At 45.7% G+C, this 15,457-nt stretch overlaps 1 protein-coding gene across 3 annotated transcripts; it reads left to right on the forward strand.

Annotated features, from left to right (window-relative positions):
- Nucleotides 1-1,385: 1,385 nt before the first annotated feature.
- Nucleotides 1,386-12,130, forward strand: LOC112851079 (interferon lambda-1-like). 3 transcript variants are annotated; one of them, XM_025914614.2, is made up of 6 exons: nucleotides 1,386-1,413; nucleotides 10,541-10,701; nucleotides 10,899-10,970; nucleotides 11,552-11,695; nucleotides 11,800-11,883; nucleotides 11,977-12,130. In XM_025914614.2, exons 1-6 carry the CDS (start codon nucleotides 1,386-1,388, stop codon nucleotides 12,073-12,075), a joined length of 588 nt encoding a protein of 195 aa, XP_025770399.1. In that variant the 3' UTR covers nucleotides 12,076-12,130. The 3 variants fall into 3 exon arrangements, with proteins under 3 accessions (XP_025770399.1, XP_025770400.1, XP_086544662.1); XM_025914615.2 differs by lacking the exon at nucleotides 1,386-1,413 and having other exon boundaries at nucleotides 10,531-10,701; XM_086688536.1 differs by lacking the exon at nucleotides 1,386-1,413 and having other exon boundaries at nucleotides 10,531-10,701; nucleotides 11,980-12,130.
- Nucleotides 12,131-15,457: the final 3,327 nt, after the last annotated feature.

Consider the following 15,457-nt stretch of genomic DNA (forward strand, 5'->3'; position numbering starts at 1 on the left):
TAGATATAGAGATATAAAGATATATATCCTATTGATTCTGTTTCTCTGGTAGAACCCTGAATGACACACTTGATAAATGTAAAAAAAAAAAATCTAAGAAATATATATAAATGAAAAAATAGCTACTAGTCTCTGTTGAAATAAAATTTGAAATTATGATTAAAATGCTAGGCATGGTTTTAAGTGCTGGGGATTCAACATAAACCAAGAACTTGCACTCTAGTGGAGGAGGAGGGAAAAGAAAATAAACAGACATACAAATAAATATATAATGTCAGGAAGTGAATAGTACAAGCTCTTGGTTTATGTCAAGGGAAAAGGGACAGAATGGTGGAAATGCTCATTTAAACAGGATGAAGTGAGGAAGCAAGTCATGCAAACATCTGGGGAGAGAACACTTCAGGTAGCAGGAATTGCAAGTGCAAAGGCCCTGAGGTGGCAAGAGGACGTGTCATTTGTGTCTGCCCAACATGGATAGCTTGCTGTGTCAGTCCTGGTCCAAACAGGAGACAGAGATCACCCAGTAAGCTAAGTAGGGCAAGTTTAAAATAAAGACTTATTAAGATATTAATATATTTAACATTACATATAATTCTCTATCCAGTATAAGGAATTATTAAGCAATGGTAGGAGAGTGACTATGAAGATGGAAAGAGATTTTTTCTAAGTTTATTTCTTTATTTTGAGAGAGAGAGAGAGACAGCACACCAGCAAGGGAGGAGCAGAAAGAGAGGGAGAGAGAATCCCAACTAGGCTCCGAGCTGTCAGTGCAGAGTCCAATGTTGGGCTTGATCTCACGAATCCTGTGACCACGACCTGAGCTGAAATCAAGAGCCTGACACTTAACCGATTGAGTCACCCAGGCGCCCTAATGGAAACAGAATTCTAGGTCTGAGAAGGAGTATTCGAGGAAGGACAAACTTGAAGAGGGGTTCAGATATCCACACCGGATGGTGGGGAAGTTCTCTGGGTCCCTGGGGCCAGAGGTGGTCAACAGTCATCATGCGGGCAGAAACAGTGCTCTGGGGGCAGGCAAGGCAAGTTTGGTGAGTGGCTGCACAGAGGGACTTGGTGGGGGGGGGTGCTGTGAAGGTGCCAATGGAGCTGGGAGCTAAAGAGGACACTGTCAGCAGGGTCTGGCATACCTCTGTGTGTAGTGTGGTCAAGGCAGCTCCGAGCCAAATGTATGGGATGAGGATTGGGTCATCAGCTCACTAGACAGCCAGCCCCACATCCCTCTTCCCATCCCATCCCACTCCCCAGTACATATGTGCTTGGGACCAAGGAGAGGGTGTGAAAGCAGTGACTTGTCAGGGCACAGCCTACGCTGCCCAAGGCTCCCGGACACCCTACCCAAGTGCTACCCGAGTCAAGAGAGAAAGCACATGGAACTGGAACTCGTGGGGTCCTGCAGTCACATGGGCAGGAGAAACCTCGCAGGACCAAACAGTAGCAAGAAAAGAGAAACCTGACAACTAACCCCAGGAAAGAGGGCCCCTTTCTCCGCCAGTGTCCCTGCAGCACCCTCTACAGGCCAGGCTGAACAACTTCCTGGCTGGCCAAGGAGAAATAACCAAGGCCCAGGTCCATCATCAAAGAGCAGGCGGAAAGAACGCATTTGGAGCCAAGAAGCAATAGACTTAAAACCTACACAAATGCTCTCCCACATTTTGGTAATTTGCCACAGGATGAGGCCCAGCCTTCCTCAGGTAGAGGCCAAAAAAGTCACCCTCCCAGCTTCCCTTTCTCCTAAGAAGTATTTCTGTAGACATGTAACCTGGTCTCCACCAGTCAGATGCATCCAGGTAAACTCGGGCTCAAAAGATGAAAGAATGGATGAGAGCATTCTTAGGTACTTGGTGGACCAGGGGTGCCCCTCTACAGGACCTGAAACTGGGTATTGCTGCAGCAAGTGAGGAGCTGGGAGAGCCTAAAGGACACCCATGAGGGTACATGGGTACACGTGAGGGACAAAGCTGAGCTGGACAGTGAGATCCAGTGAAGAGGGATGGGTGCTCAATGAGAAGGAGACCCACAAGGTCAGGTTGAAGAGAGACCTGAGGAGACATACTTGAGTGGCCAAAGTGGTGGACACAGGCAAGGAGCAAGTCAGAGAGAAGGAGCAGAGTCCAATGGGAGTCTTGACTCTCCTGCCTCACCTGGCCCTGTCATCTGGCTCTCTTCCCCAGCCTCTCTAACCTGTCTCCCCTCAATTCTCCCTAACTTCCCTTCATTCTCTCTCACCTGCCCCAACAGCCGGCATCCCCCACTTAACCTTCTCAACTGTTATTGTCTAGTCATCCCTCCCCCCACCTGCTCTGCCTACCTGTCTCCTCCTCAGTCACTCCTCTCAGACCTCCCCCCTTTACCTTTAATCCTCCACTTCTGTCTTGCTAATCTGTCTACCTTCACTTATTCTCCATTTGTCCCTTCTCCCATATCTTTTTTGCTGACAGGGGCTGTTGTTTCCCACCCAGGAACCCTCAGGGTGTTCTGGGCACCCTGGGGCTGGGTTGGGGCTGTGGACCTCAGAGCGGGGAAGGGACTTGGGAGGCAGCAGGATGTCTCAGACTTGCATGGGAGGAATGGGCAAGAGGTGGGGAGGAGGGTATAGAAAAGGCTGTGCAAAAGATGGAGGTCCTCTGGGATTGGGATCTGGGGGTGGAATCTGAGGTTCTGCAGCAAAAGCTGAAAGCCGGGGAGCCAGCCCACCTCCTCTACCCTTAGGTGACCCAAAGTGCCCTTTTCTGCACATTTCCCACCCTCCGCCCCCAAGGAGGGTTCCCCTGACGCTGCAGTGGGGTCCCTGAGAGACATACCAGAGAATCCAAGGGGGCACCGTGTGAGGGATGGGCAGTGGAAGTGGAGCCGAGATCCCACTGAGGGTTCCCTGGTGCAGTTCTGCCCACTCCACCTGCAACCTGTGCCTGGTAACTAGAACCTTCACCCAGACCTACCCAGACCACCCAGCACAAGTTTGGCCATTTTCAGGACCATAGCAAAGCAAGAAAAGCAAATTTCAGAAAAATGTATTCCATATGATTGACTCTACTTTTGTAGAACTAATGACAAGAATATGTGCCACGAACCTGCATTTGATATAAGTATAGAGAAAGCTGAGTTAACAATGATTCTCTTAGGGGGTTCGAGTGGGAAAGGGAGAGGTAGAGAGGGAGTTAAGAATGAAAGGGGAATAATATAAGCTGAATGAAAAAAATAAGCATGGGATCATTTTTTCCTTTTAGTACATTTTAATCAACTTTAACTTCCATTTTTTTTTGTTTTAAAATACTAGAAACTTACAAGAAGTTGCAAAAATACTCCGAGAAGTTTCCCATACCCATCATTACATAACTATAGCACCTTCTCAAAACTAGGAAATTGACACCATCGCAATACGAATGACTAGACTACAGACCTTACTGGGATTTCACCAGCTTTCAAATGCATTCATTTTTTTTTTGTATGTCTTTGTGCATGATTCAGTGACATTTTATCACATATATAAATAAACACCATAATCAAAGATACAAAATTGTCTCCTTATCCCAAAGAAAGACCCAAGGGCCACCCCTTTACCGTCACACCATCCCTCTGCTGTTACCTTAGACAACTACCAATCTGTTCTCCATCTCTATAATTTTGTCATTGCAAGAATGTTCTATAAATGGAATCATATAGTATGTAACATTTTGAGATTGGTTTTCTTCATTCAGCACAATGTCCTTAAAAGCCATCCAATTGTGTGCCTCACTAGTTCCTTCGTTTTTATTGCTGAGTACTATTCCATTGTATACAATGGAATGGCTCCACCAATAACGGAATGTTTAACCGTTCACCTGTTGAAGGACATGTGGATGTTTCTAGTTTGGGATTACTACAAACTATTAACATTAAATAGTTTAGCTAGTACTAGTAGTTTAATGGGCTATTAAAAGTGCCATAAGGGGCACCTGGTTGGCTCAGCTGGAAGAGTCTTCAACTCTTGATCTCAGGGTCATGAATTCAAGCTCCATATTAGGTGTGGAGCCTACTTAAAAAGAGTTCCATGAATATTCATATCAAATTTTTGTGTCAACATGCATTTTTATTCCTCCATGATAAAATGCCCCTGAGTATGATTATAGCATCCTATGATGTAAGTGTATGTTTAACTTTTTAAGAAACTGCCAACTGTTTTCTAGAGTGGCTATACCATTCTACATTCCTACCAGCAATGTATGAGAGTTCCAGTTTCTTTGAATCCTCACCAGCACTCGCTCTAATCAGTATTATTATAATTAGCCATCCTAATAGGTGTGTTGTGGTATTTCATCATTTAATTTGTTTTTCCCTAATGGTAAGCAATACTGACATCTTTTCTTGTGTTCATGTGCCATCTGAATATTCTCTTTAGTGAAATGTCAATGTCTTCTGCTAATTTTCTAACTGGATTTTCATCTTATTTTTAATTGATGAGTTTTGAGAGTTTTAAAAAATATTCTAGAGACTAGTCCTTGTCAGATATACGATTTGCAAATATCTTCTTCTAGTTGGTTACTTATTTTCTTTTCCTCTTAACAGAGTCTTTCACAGAGTAAGTTTTTAATTTTGATAAAGTCCAATTGATCCTTTTTGTGTGTGAGAGAGAGAGCACGTGTGCCAGAGCAGGGAAGGGGCAGAGAGAAGGGGGACAGAGGATTTGAAGCAAGCTCTCCTCTCCACTCAGAGTGAAGAGCCTGATACAGGGTTTGAACTCATGAATGTGGGATCATGACCTGAGCCAAAGTCAGATGCTTAATGCACTGAGCCACCAAGGCACCCCTATCCTTTTTGGGTTTTTTTTAAGGATTATGCTTTTGGTGTCAAGTCTAAGAATTCTGCCTAACCTACATATAGACCATTTACATTTAGTGTAATTATTAGTATGGTAACACTTAAGTCTGCCATCTTTTTTTCTGTTCTTTTTATTTTTCAATACTTGCTTTCCTTTCTCCTTCTTTCCTGTGACTTATCTGAATATTTTTCAGTGTTTCATTTGTTTTATCAATGGTGATTTTGCATATATCCCTTTGTGTCGGCTTTTTTTTTTTTTTTTGTGGTTGCTCTCAGATTTCAATATACATATAAATGTAACTTATCACAGCATAATACTACTGACATTTTACCACTTCAAATGAAATACAGAAACCTCATTGCTGTTTAGGTCCCTTTACCCTCTCTGCTTTATAATTACATCCATACCTTAAAAATCTTTTAAAATACATTGAGAATAATGTCAGACAAAGTAAAGTGTACTTTGCTTTCAAACACCTAACATTATTTTTAAACTTCTGAAGAGGATAGTCTATCATATTTACCTACATATTTACTCATTCTATACTCATTTCTTCATTCCTCATGTTCTAAATTACTTTGGTTTTCCTTTGCTTTTTGTTTAAAGAATTTCAGTAATTCTTTTAACACAGGTCTGCTGGTAACAAGTTTTCTTAATTTTCTTCACTTAAAAATGTCTTTATTTCACCTTCTTCCCAAAAGAATATTTTCGAGGCACCTAGGTGGCTCAGTTGGTTAAGCATCCAACTCTTCGTTTCAGCTCAGGTCATAATCTCATAGTTTTGTGAGTCTGAGCCCCATGTAGGGCTCTGCTTAAGATTCTCTCTCTCTGCCCCTCCCCCACTTGTGTATCTTTGTCTCTCTCTCAAAATAAATAAATAAACTAAAAAAAAAAAAAGATTTTCACTGGATAAAGAAGTCTGGGATGGTAGTTCTTTTCCTACAGCATTTGAAAAATGTACCACTTTCTCCTGACCTCCATGGATTCTGAAGAGAAATATGCTGTCAGTCAAATTATTGTTGCCCCATAAAATGTAATGTGTCATTTCTCTTTGGTTTTTCTTTTCCTTTCTTTTTTTCTTCTTTCTCTCTCTCTTTCTTTCTTTCTTTCTCTTCCTTCCTACTTGTTTCTTTCTCTTTCTTTCTTTCTTTCTTTCTTTCTTTCTTTCTTTCTTTCTTTCTTTCTTTCTTTCTTTCTTTCTTTCTTTCTTTCTTTCTTTCTTCCCCAGGTTCCAAAAAGGCTTTATTATATACAGAGGGGAGGGGTTCAGTCCTTTTTGGATGTCTCTTTCCTCATGACTACCAAAATATTGCTCAACTCCTCTCTCTCTCTGTCCCCATGGATGTGTGCCTCCATCCTTTTCTTGATGAACTTGAGGACGTGCTTGTCTTTAGAGACCATGAGTAACTCCATGGCTTGTGGCTCTTATGGGGTGAAGACACACAACTGTCGGATCATGTCAGGTTATGTTGGATCATGTCGGATCATGTCACGAACTTGGTGTGCTTGGTGGGATGCCCGCAGCGGTGGCTGTGCCTCAGCTTGCTTACGGTCTTAATCAGCTTATGTCCCTTGTTGAGGCCTCCGGTCATAACGTATCACAGAGCCGTGCAGCTGCTCCTCAGTGGCTCCTGAGGCGGAAGCCTGTTTACTTTCAAGATTCTTTGTCCTTAGTTTTCCAAAGTTTGATTATGATGTGCCTTGATATGGCTTTCTTTGCATTTATCACATTTGGGGTTTACTCAGCTTCTTGAATCTATAGGTTTATGTCGTTTACCAAATATGTGATATTTCAGCCATTATTTCTTCAAAATTTTTTTTCAGACCCAAGTTTCTTTCTGCTTTTCTTCTGGAACATCAATGATATGAATGTTAGATATTTTGTTATTGTCCCAAAGTCCCTGAAGCTCCTTTTGTCTCAACAGGTACCTTTTAATTAAGAAAAAAAAATCTACTTTTATTTTGTGTAGAATTCAATCTATTTACTCTCTGTTGTTCAGAGAGGATAATTTCTATTGGTCTATTATCAAGATCACTGACTCTTTCCTCTCTCATCTCCATCTTCCATGGAGAAGAATGAGTTTCTTCCACTGAGTTTTATTTCAGTTACTGTATTTTCAGTTCTTAATTTTCTGTCTGGTTCTTTATGTCCTCTATTTCTTTGCTGAGACTCTATATATTTTTTAAAATATTTATTTATTTTGAGAGAGAGAGAGCAAGTGAGCAAGTGTGAGTGGGGGAGGGGCAGAGAGAGAGAGAGAGAGAGAAAGAGAGAGAGAATCTCAAGCAGGCTCCTTGCTATCAGCACAGAGCCTAACATGGGGCTCAGTCTCACTAACCATGAGATCATGACCTGAGCCAAAATCAAGAGTCAGATGCTCAACCAACTAAGCCACCCAGATTCGCCAAGATTCTATATTTTAATTTGTTTCAAGAGGGTTCATGAGTGCTCCTTAAAGCATTTTTACAAGTTATTTTAAAATTCTTGTTAGATAATTCCAATATCTGTGTCACCTTGGTGTTGGTATCTATTTATTTGCTTTTCCCATTCTCTTTAAGATTTTCCTGATTCTTGAAATATTGAGTATAATGAGTTATTTTCTCTTGTACCCTGGATGTTTAGGGTATTATGAAACTACAATTCCTTTTTTTTTTTTTAAGATTTTATTTTTAAGTAATCTCTATACCCAACATGGGGCTTGAACTCATGACCCCAAGATCAAGAGTCTCATGCTCTGACTGAGCCAGCCAGGTGCCCCTATAATTTCCTTTTTAAAAAGTGTTACTTCCAGAGGCACCTGGCTGGCTCAGTCGGTTAAGCGTCCAACTTCAGCTCAGGTCATGATCTCACAGTTCATGCATTCGAGCCCCACGTGAGGCTCTGTGCTGACAGCTCATAGCCTGGAGCCTGCTTCGGATTCTGTGTCTCCCTCTCTCTCTGCCCACTCCCAACTTGCACTCTGTTTGTCTCTCTCTAAAGCGAATAAGTAAAACATTAAAAACATTTTTTTAATAAAATAAAATAAAAAACTACTACAGTCTTCCTTCTGGCCACAAGGTATTTACATTCCTTCCACATGCAAAATCCACTCTTTCTACAACCTCAAATCACTCATCTATTTTGCATCAGGCTCATAGTCAAGGTCCACAATCACATTGTCTAGATCAGATCCAGGTGTTGTGAAGGTCACAATACTGCCAGGATTCTGGAAGTCTGGGGTACTTCTTGAGGGAGGGAAGCTGGTGCAACTATTTGGGAAAGCAATAGATGAGTATTTAGGACCGCGTTGCCTGTTATGGTAGCCACCAGTCACATACATCAATTAAATTTAATTTAAAGAAAAATGAAAAGGCCTGGAAAATTCAGTTCCTCCATTGCACTAGCCAATTTTTTTTTTGACAGAGAGAGAGAGAGAGAGCACAAGCAGCACAAGAGGGGCACAAGAAGAGAGAGAATCTCAAGCAGGCTCCATGCTCAGCATGAAGCCCAACACAGGGCTAGAACTCAACACTGGGATCACGACCCAAGCCAAAATCAAGAGTTGGAAATTCAACCAACTGAGCCATCCAGGAGCCCCTGCCCTGGCCAGATTTTAAGCACTCAATAGCTGCATGTGGCTAGCGGATACTGCATTGGACAGCACAGACATGGAACACTTCCTCCCTTGAAGAAAGTTCTATCAAACCGTGTTGACTAGACATTATAAGTTCAGGTATACCCTATGCCCCAGAAATCCTACTCCTGAATATATGTCTTAATCTGGAGTCTCCCAAAAGCATGGCTTGAGCCAAAGAGACAGGTGACTTAGTTGGGAGGTATCCCCAGAAAACACAAGTGAGTGGGGAAATTGGGGCTGGGGGAGAAAAAAAGCCAAAGTGACGAAGAATCTGGACTACAGTGAGGCAAGTAAGGCACCCAGGGCACTTGCCTGAATCTGAGAGTGAGTCCCTCCCTAAGTTTGTACCCCAGCTGCCTTGCTTCCCCACCCTAGTGCCAGCTCTGAAAGGGTGACTGCTGTGGGCAACTCAAGCTCCTTCCTAACCGGGGACCCTCCAAGGACATGAAGAGTCACGCAGAACGCACCTCAGAATCGACCCACTGAGGAAAAGGGAAGCAAAAGTATTTACTGACTGCCTCCCAACCCTCGCTGGCGGAAGATTGCCCTGGAAATTAATCCTGGCCCTTCCAGGTGTATTCTGCATGCAGACAGGAGAAAGTCCTCAGATGGGGAAGAAAGGCACAGTCATATGAGGTGGGAAGCTGTCAAGGTGTTCGAGAACTGCCCACCAGGTCTCCGAGTGAGTGAAAAAATTAACTGAAGGGATATGGTGGGGCGCACCAGCTGGGGTGTTATGGGATATCCTAGAAGACCTCCCACAGAGAGGATCTGTATGAGCCTTATAGTGATAGGGAGCTAGAGACAACCTAAGTGTCCATCCCTAGGGGAGCAGATAAGTAAAAGTGTCGCGGGCACGCCACGGAATACAACGTGGCAGTTAGAAACGGAGAACTTGGTGTATACCTCTATATGGAGAGATTTCAGAAACAGTTATGTTTTAAAAAAAACAAAGTGGGGGGGGAGAGAAATAGAATGAAATTTATAGCACCATCCCATTTATGCAAATTGGAAATACAGATACACACACAAAATCACAAATTATAAAGATACGCCTTTGCAGCCGTATATCAAGTGCATTAAAGTGGGTACCTGTGAGCGGGTGAGGTGGGAGTGGGGATAGAGTAGGGGAAGGGGGGTAAAACCTTAGAGAGTCTTTCATGGGCCAATTGTGATTCTGTGTTATGATCTGAAGAGTATGATTAATAACTTTCTGCACCTAAGGGCCAAGAGGAAAAAAAAAACAAAGGAATGAAAAATATGAAGTATCTGCACATCAAAGCAATTCCCTACCTGCTACACAATTATTATTACCGCAGGGGGATGAGGATAACAAAGCAACCAGACTCTGCCTGCCTTCTGGAAGCCCTCCTCGCTGCCTTCTCCCCAGGCAGCCTTCTCCCCAGGCAGCCCCTCCAGTCCCCAGCAAGTTCTCTGGCCCCTAGTAAAAGAGGAGCTCCCTACCCTTTCATGCTACCTAGAGGGAGAGAAAGGAGAGCTGGCTGGCTGCGAGTCCCAAAGGTTCCCATCTTCTTTGGTTGTATGTAGAAGAGAGGGTGAGCTCATGAGGCGCTGGTCAAACCCCAGCTGTGCCTCAGTTTCCTCACCAGTAAAATGGGGATGATCATAAGTGTAACAGCTCATAGGAATGTTCAGAGCATACAATGAGCTCCCAGAACAAGCTTGAATGGGCAAAGCTCCCTCTCTACCGCTCCAGCAGCCTCCCTGCACATACCCTGCCCAAGCCCCTGCCCTGCTGTGCCGGCTTCTTGTCCCTCTACCTGCCTGGGTCTCAATCGGGGCATTCTCAGAGCTCCAGGAATTCCTCTACTAGGCTCGGGAACTCCTTAGGTTCCTCTTGATATTGAATTTCAGTTTCTGTTTCCATCTTAGCTTAACTCTGGGCGCTCACCTGGCCCCACCCACACCTGTGAGCTCACCTGGCCCCACAGCTGGCCTCACCCACTCATCCCTTTTAAGCCATTGCGAATCGCAATTTCCATTTGCCTTTTCACTTTACACACATCAGCATGATTGCTCACTTAGCCTGGCTCAAAAGCAGAGCCATGCAGTCAGGGAAGCAGTCACAATTTGGCCATGGCTGCGGCATGGGTCCTGGTGCTGGTGGCTGCAGGGCTGAGCTTGGCCAGCGCGGGCCCCGTCCCCACTTCCAAGCCCACCACGGCCTGGACGGACTGTGACTTTGGCAGGTTCAAATCTCTGTCACCAAGGGAGCTGGAGGCTTTCAAGAAGGCCAGGGATGCCTTGGTGAGTCCCCACTGTTGTGGGCTAACCTCCAGCCTCCTGCTATGGGCTGGCCTCTCACTTTCCAGCCATGGTTAACCACTGTCCTTTCTGCCATGGATTAAACTGCAGCCTTCCTGCAGGGCCAGGCTTCATCTTTGCTGCTTCGGGCTAGCCGCCAGCCCTCCTACTGGGGGCTAATCTCTGCTCTTATTCTCTAGGAAAATTCGCTGAAAAGCTGGAGTTGCATCACCCGCCCCTTCCCTAGAAACCGGGACCTGAGACAGCTACAGGTGAGTAGGAAGTGAGGCCACCCTTACTGGCACCTGGACCCTCTCCCTGACTCCTCAAGGGGCCCCTCACCTCCTTTATCTCACCTGTCCCTCCCTGTCTCTGGTCTCTACTCACCTGTCCTGTGCTCCCCCAAGCGCCCCCCCCTTCTGCTTCAACTGCTCCCTTGACCCCATCCCTCCCTTGGGTCTCTTTCTATCACCTCTCTGCCTGTCCCCACGTCCCTATCTCCTTCACCCGTCCCCGTCACTTGCACTCTTACCCAATTTCTTCTCATTTCTCTCTTCTTTTCACTCCCATCTCCTCAAGCTTCTGTGACCCGCATGAGGTCACCTTTCACTTGTCCCATTTCACTTTTCACCCGTATCTTCCCTTATGTTTCTGCCTTCACCTGTGTCCTCTCTTCATCTGCATCCTTCTCCTGCCTCCCTCTCACCTGGCCCGTCCCTGATCCCCAACCTGTGTGTCACAAACCACCTGCCTTTCCTCTCTGCACTCCCGGACCTGTCCCCACTTAACTAGGCCCTCTTGCCTACGCTTCCTCTCCTCGCTTCCTCGCCTATTCTTTCTCACCTCTCTGCAGGTGTGGGAGCGCCCCGTGGCCTTGGAGGCTGAGCTGGCCCTGACGTTGAAGGTCCTGGGCACCATGGCTGACGCGTCCCAGGGGGACATCCTGGACCAGCCCCTTCACACACTGCGCCACATGCACTCCGAGCTCCAGGCTTGTGTGAGTGCTTGGGGTACCGAAGCCGTGTATGTGGGTTCTCCGCTTATGGGACTCTCCTCTCTGCCGCGGGCCCTGCCTCACGCGCCACCCTCCTCTGCCCCCAGGTCTCGGCTCAGCCCACAGCAGGCCCCCAGCCCCAAGGCCGCCTCCACCACTGGCTGCACCGGCTCCACGAGGCCTCGAGGAAGGTGAGTGACCCGAGACGGGGACGGATGCCCGGGCCCTGTGTAAGGGAGGAGGTTGGACACCCCAGCAAGGGCAACCATATTCTCCTCTCACAGGAGTCTCAAGGCTGCCTCGAGGCCTCTGTCCTGTTCAACCTCTTCCGCCTCCTCAAAAAGGACCTGGAATGTGTCGCCAGTGGAGACCTGTGTGTCTGAGGACGCAGACCCACCCCCAGCTCATGTGGGACCCCAGAACTTATTTATGCACGAAGAAGCCCCCAACCTTGCCTTAAGTTATTTCCTCTCGCCCCTTATTTATGGAGCCGTGGCGTTGACCTAGATCCAAAAGCAATGCTTTTTTTTCTACTTTTATACAATATGCACAAATAAAGCAAAGGGTGGGACCCTTCTGTGAGAGTGGATCCTTGAGTGCGCGTGTGACTGAGTCTGTGGCTGCATGTGGACGTCTGTGTGGTGCAGGTGAAATGCGTGACTCCTGCGACTGTGTGCGTGTATGGATCTAAGCGAGTATCTGCCTGAACCTGAGTCTGACTGAAGACGTACAACGGTTCATGCCCACACGTGCGGGTGTGTGTGCATTTAAGCGCATGTTCATATGTCTCTCTGTCTATCCCTGTCTGTGTGAACTGGGCATCCCTCTCTTCCATGGGTACTTAGGACAGTTGGAGGGCCAGCTCAATCAAGATGCTTTATCCTATAATAAGTATCAGAAAGCTAACTCAAGTGGGGAAAGCAAAAATGAGTTTATTATCATACATAACAAAAAGTCAGCTGGCAGGGCAGTTCTAGGACTGGTTGATTACTTAATATTCAATAATGTTATTGGGGAACCAAATTCTTTCCATTTCTTTTTTTAAAGTTTGTTTATTTATTTTGAGAGAGAGAATGTGCACGTGTGCGCAGGGCAGAGAGAGGGAGAGAGAGAATCCCAAGCAGGCTCTGCACTATCGGCACAGAACCTGGTGTGGGGCTCAAATTCATGAACCGTGAGAGCATGACATGAGCCAAAATCGGACGCTTAACTGACTGAGCCACCCAGGTGCCTCTGTTGGCCGATTCTTACTCTGGCTACCTCATGGTCTCAAGACGGCAGCCACAGCCCCAGCTGTCACACACAAACAATATCCTCCAACTCATAACCAACCGCCTCAAGCTTAATGGAGTAAAACAACAACCATTTTATCCTGCTCACAGATTCTGTGGGTCACGAATTTGGACACGGCCCAGTGTGGACAGCTTGCCTCTGCTCCACAATGTCTGGGGCCTTCACTCTTCTCCCACAGTTTTTAAAAGCAAGGAAAGCCTTCCAGAGAAACTCCCTGTTGGATGTGCATGCTTGTCTCCTTGGCTAGAATTCAGTCACATGCCCAAGCCTACAGCAATCCGGTGGCAAGAAAGATATAATTACAAAGATAGTGTTGGGGGGGGGGGGTCTGGCTGACTCAGTCAGAAGAGCATGTGACTCTTGATCTCAGGGTCATGAATTCGAGCCCCACATTGGGTGTAGAGATTACTAAAACAAAATAAATAAACAAACTTAAAAAAAAAAGATGGTGTTAGACTAATCAAGATTCACCCCTGATACTAGAAAGAAGGCCTTTCCCTGAAAACATGCCCCATGGAGAGGGGATACCAGAACAAACTTAGAGCTCGACCAGCAGGAAGAAGGTAGGAGATAGAACCAGGTAGCAGCCTATAATGGCACATGGAGGTTCCAAGTCGTGAATCTCTTGCAGGACTAATACTCAGTGGGTCCCCAATGGTAGCACTGCTTCTGTTGTGGAAAATATTGAAAACACTTTCAAACTAGTTGGCAAGTGGCTATTTCCCCGAGATCCCCCTAAACAAACCAGCCCCATCCATTCCATCCCAGGCTGGCCCCTGGAATCCCTAGACCTCTCCACAATTCAGAATTGTGCCCCAAAAGAATTAGGGGCACCTGGGTGGCTCAGTCGGTTAAGCGTCCGACTTTGGCTTGGGTCATGATCTCAAGGTTCGTGAGTTCAAGCCCCGCATCAGGCTTCGAGCTGATAGTACAGAGCCTGCTTGAGAGATTTTCTCTCTGTCTCTCTTCCCCTCCCCGACTTGGGCATTCATGCATGTGCTCGCTCGCTCTCTCAAAATAAATTTAAAAACTTAAAAAAAAAAAAAAAAGAATTAGTACCTGCTGCAGAAGGGATGAGGGGGCGGTTCCAGGATCTGCTCCAATGTGTGGCCAACATGCATTTTGATTCCAATAATGCCAGATATTAACTAGTTCCCTGGCATCTCCAATTTGTGCATGGTATGTGCTGTGACTTTTAAAAAGTGGCCACAAATTCTTTGACATTCCTCCCTTCAAGAGGTGGAGTCAATGCTCCCCCCTCGTTGAACTTGGACTTGCGACTTCTCCAACCAATAAAGTACAGTGGAAGTCAAGACGAGTGACTTCCAACACCGAGTCCACTTAGCACTCTTGGATCATGAGTTCTCAGACTCTCCCCCTTTGGAACCCATTGGAACCCAACTGCCACGACGCAAGAAGCCCCAACCACATGAAGAGGCCACATGTACATGCTCTGGTTGACAGTCCCAGCTCAGCTCAGCTTTGAAGTCATCCCAGCTCAGGAGCCAGACGTGCGAATGGAGAAGCGTCCAGATGGTTTCAGCTCCCAGCTGGGGCAGAGACAAGCCATCCCTGATCCCCACTGTCCCACGATCAAGCCCCTGGCCCACCCAATCTGGGAGCATAACAAAATAGTTTTTGTTTTGTGCCACTAAGTTTGGTTTTTCGTGAAGCAACAGATCATTGGAACAGTGTGACAGCCACCGGCCCATCACAATCATTGTGAGGTGTGTTACAAGAAATTTCTTACCAAGCGTAACTCACTGAGGTTTCCAACTGGTTGAGTTTTTATCACATTACAGGGGCTTCAGAATTATCCCCATAATTTCTAAGTCTTACTTCTTTGCGTGTTCAAGGGTTTTCTCAGGAGACAAAGGGCTTGAGTACAGCCATCTACCAGAAATTATACACAACCCCTTAGCCACTTCTACTGCATTATACAGTGTGTGAGTGACAGTGCTCCAGTTTGGGAGGGGGCAGCAAGTTGCCCAGCCCATGGCATGAATTTCTTTCCCCTTGCCTGACACCTGCTTCCCAGGACTTGCAGTTTGGAATGGCCCTCCGACTGAAGGGCTTCTTAAATTATTTAATTTATGTGAAGAATGTAAAACAGTTCTTGGCACAGGTTAAGCCCCATATAAGTGTTTATTGCTTTTACTTTTGTTATTTTAGATTTTTTTTTCTTCCCTGAAACAAAGAAAACTCTTCCATTTGTTCCCTTCCTTCCTGCTTAATTCACTGGTATGAGAACGTGATGTCTGGAGCTGTGGTAGCTATTTTGTGACCAAGAGGCAACAAACCTAGCATATGAAGCTATTCTTCTAAGGAAGGTAGAATGGAAGAGTAGGAAATTGGGTCCTTGGTGATATCAAGGAGCCATTGCGTCAAATCCCCAAACCTCCTAACTCGAGACTTCTTATTAAATGAGATCACCAAATGTCTTCAGTCGTATTAATTGGGTTTTCTGTCTTC

This window comes from Puma concolor, chromosome E2 (assembly GCF_028749965.1).
Source record: "Puma concolor isolate L17-30 chromosome E2, mPumCon1.1.hap2, whole genome shotgun sequence".
Taxonomy (NCBI): domain Eukaryota; kingdom Metazoa; phylum Chordata; class Mammalia; order Carnivora; family Felidae; genus Puma; species Puma concolor.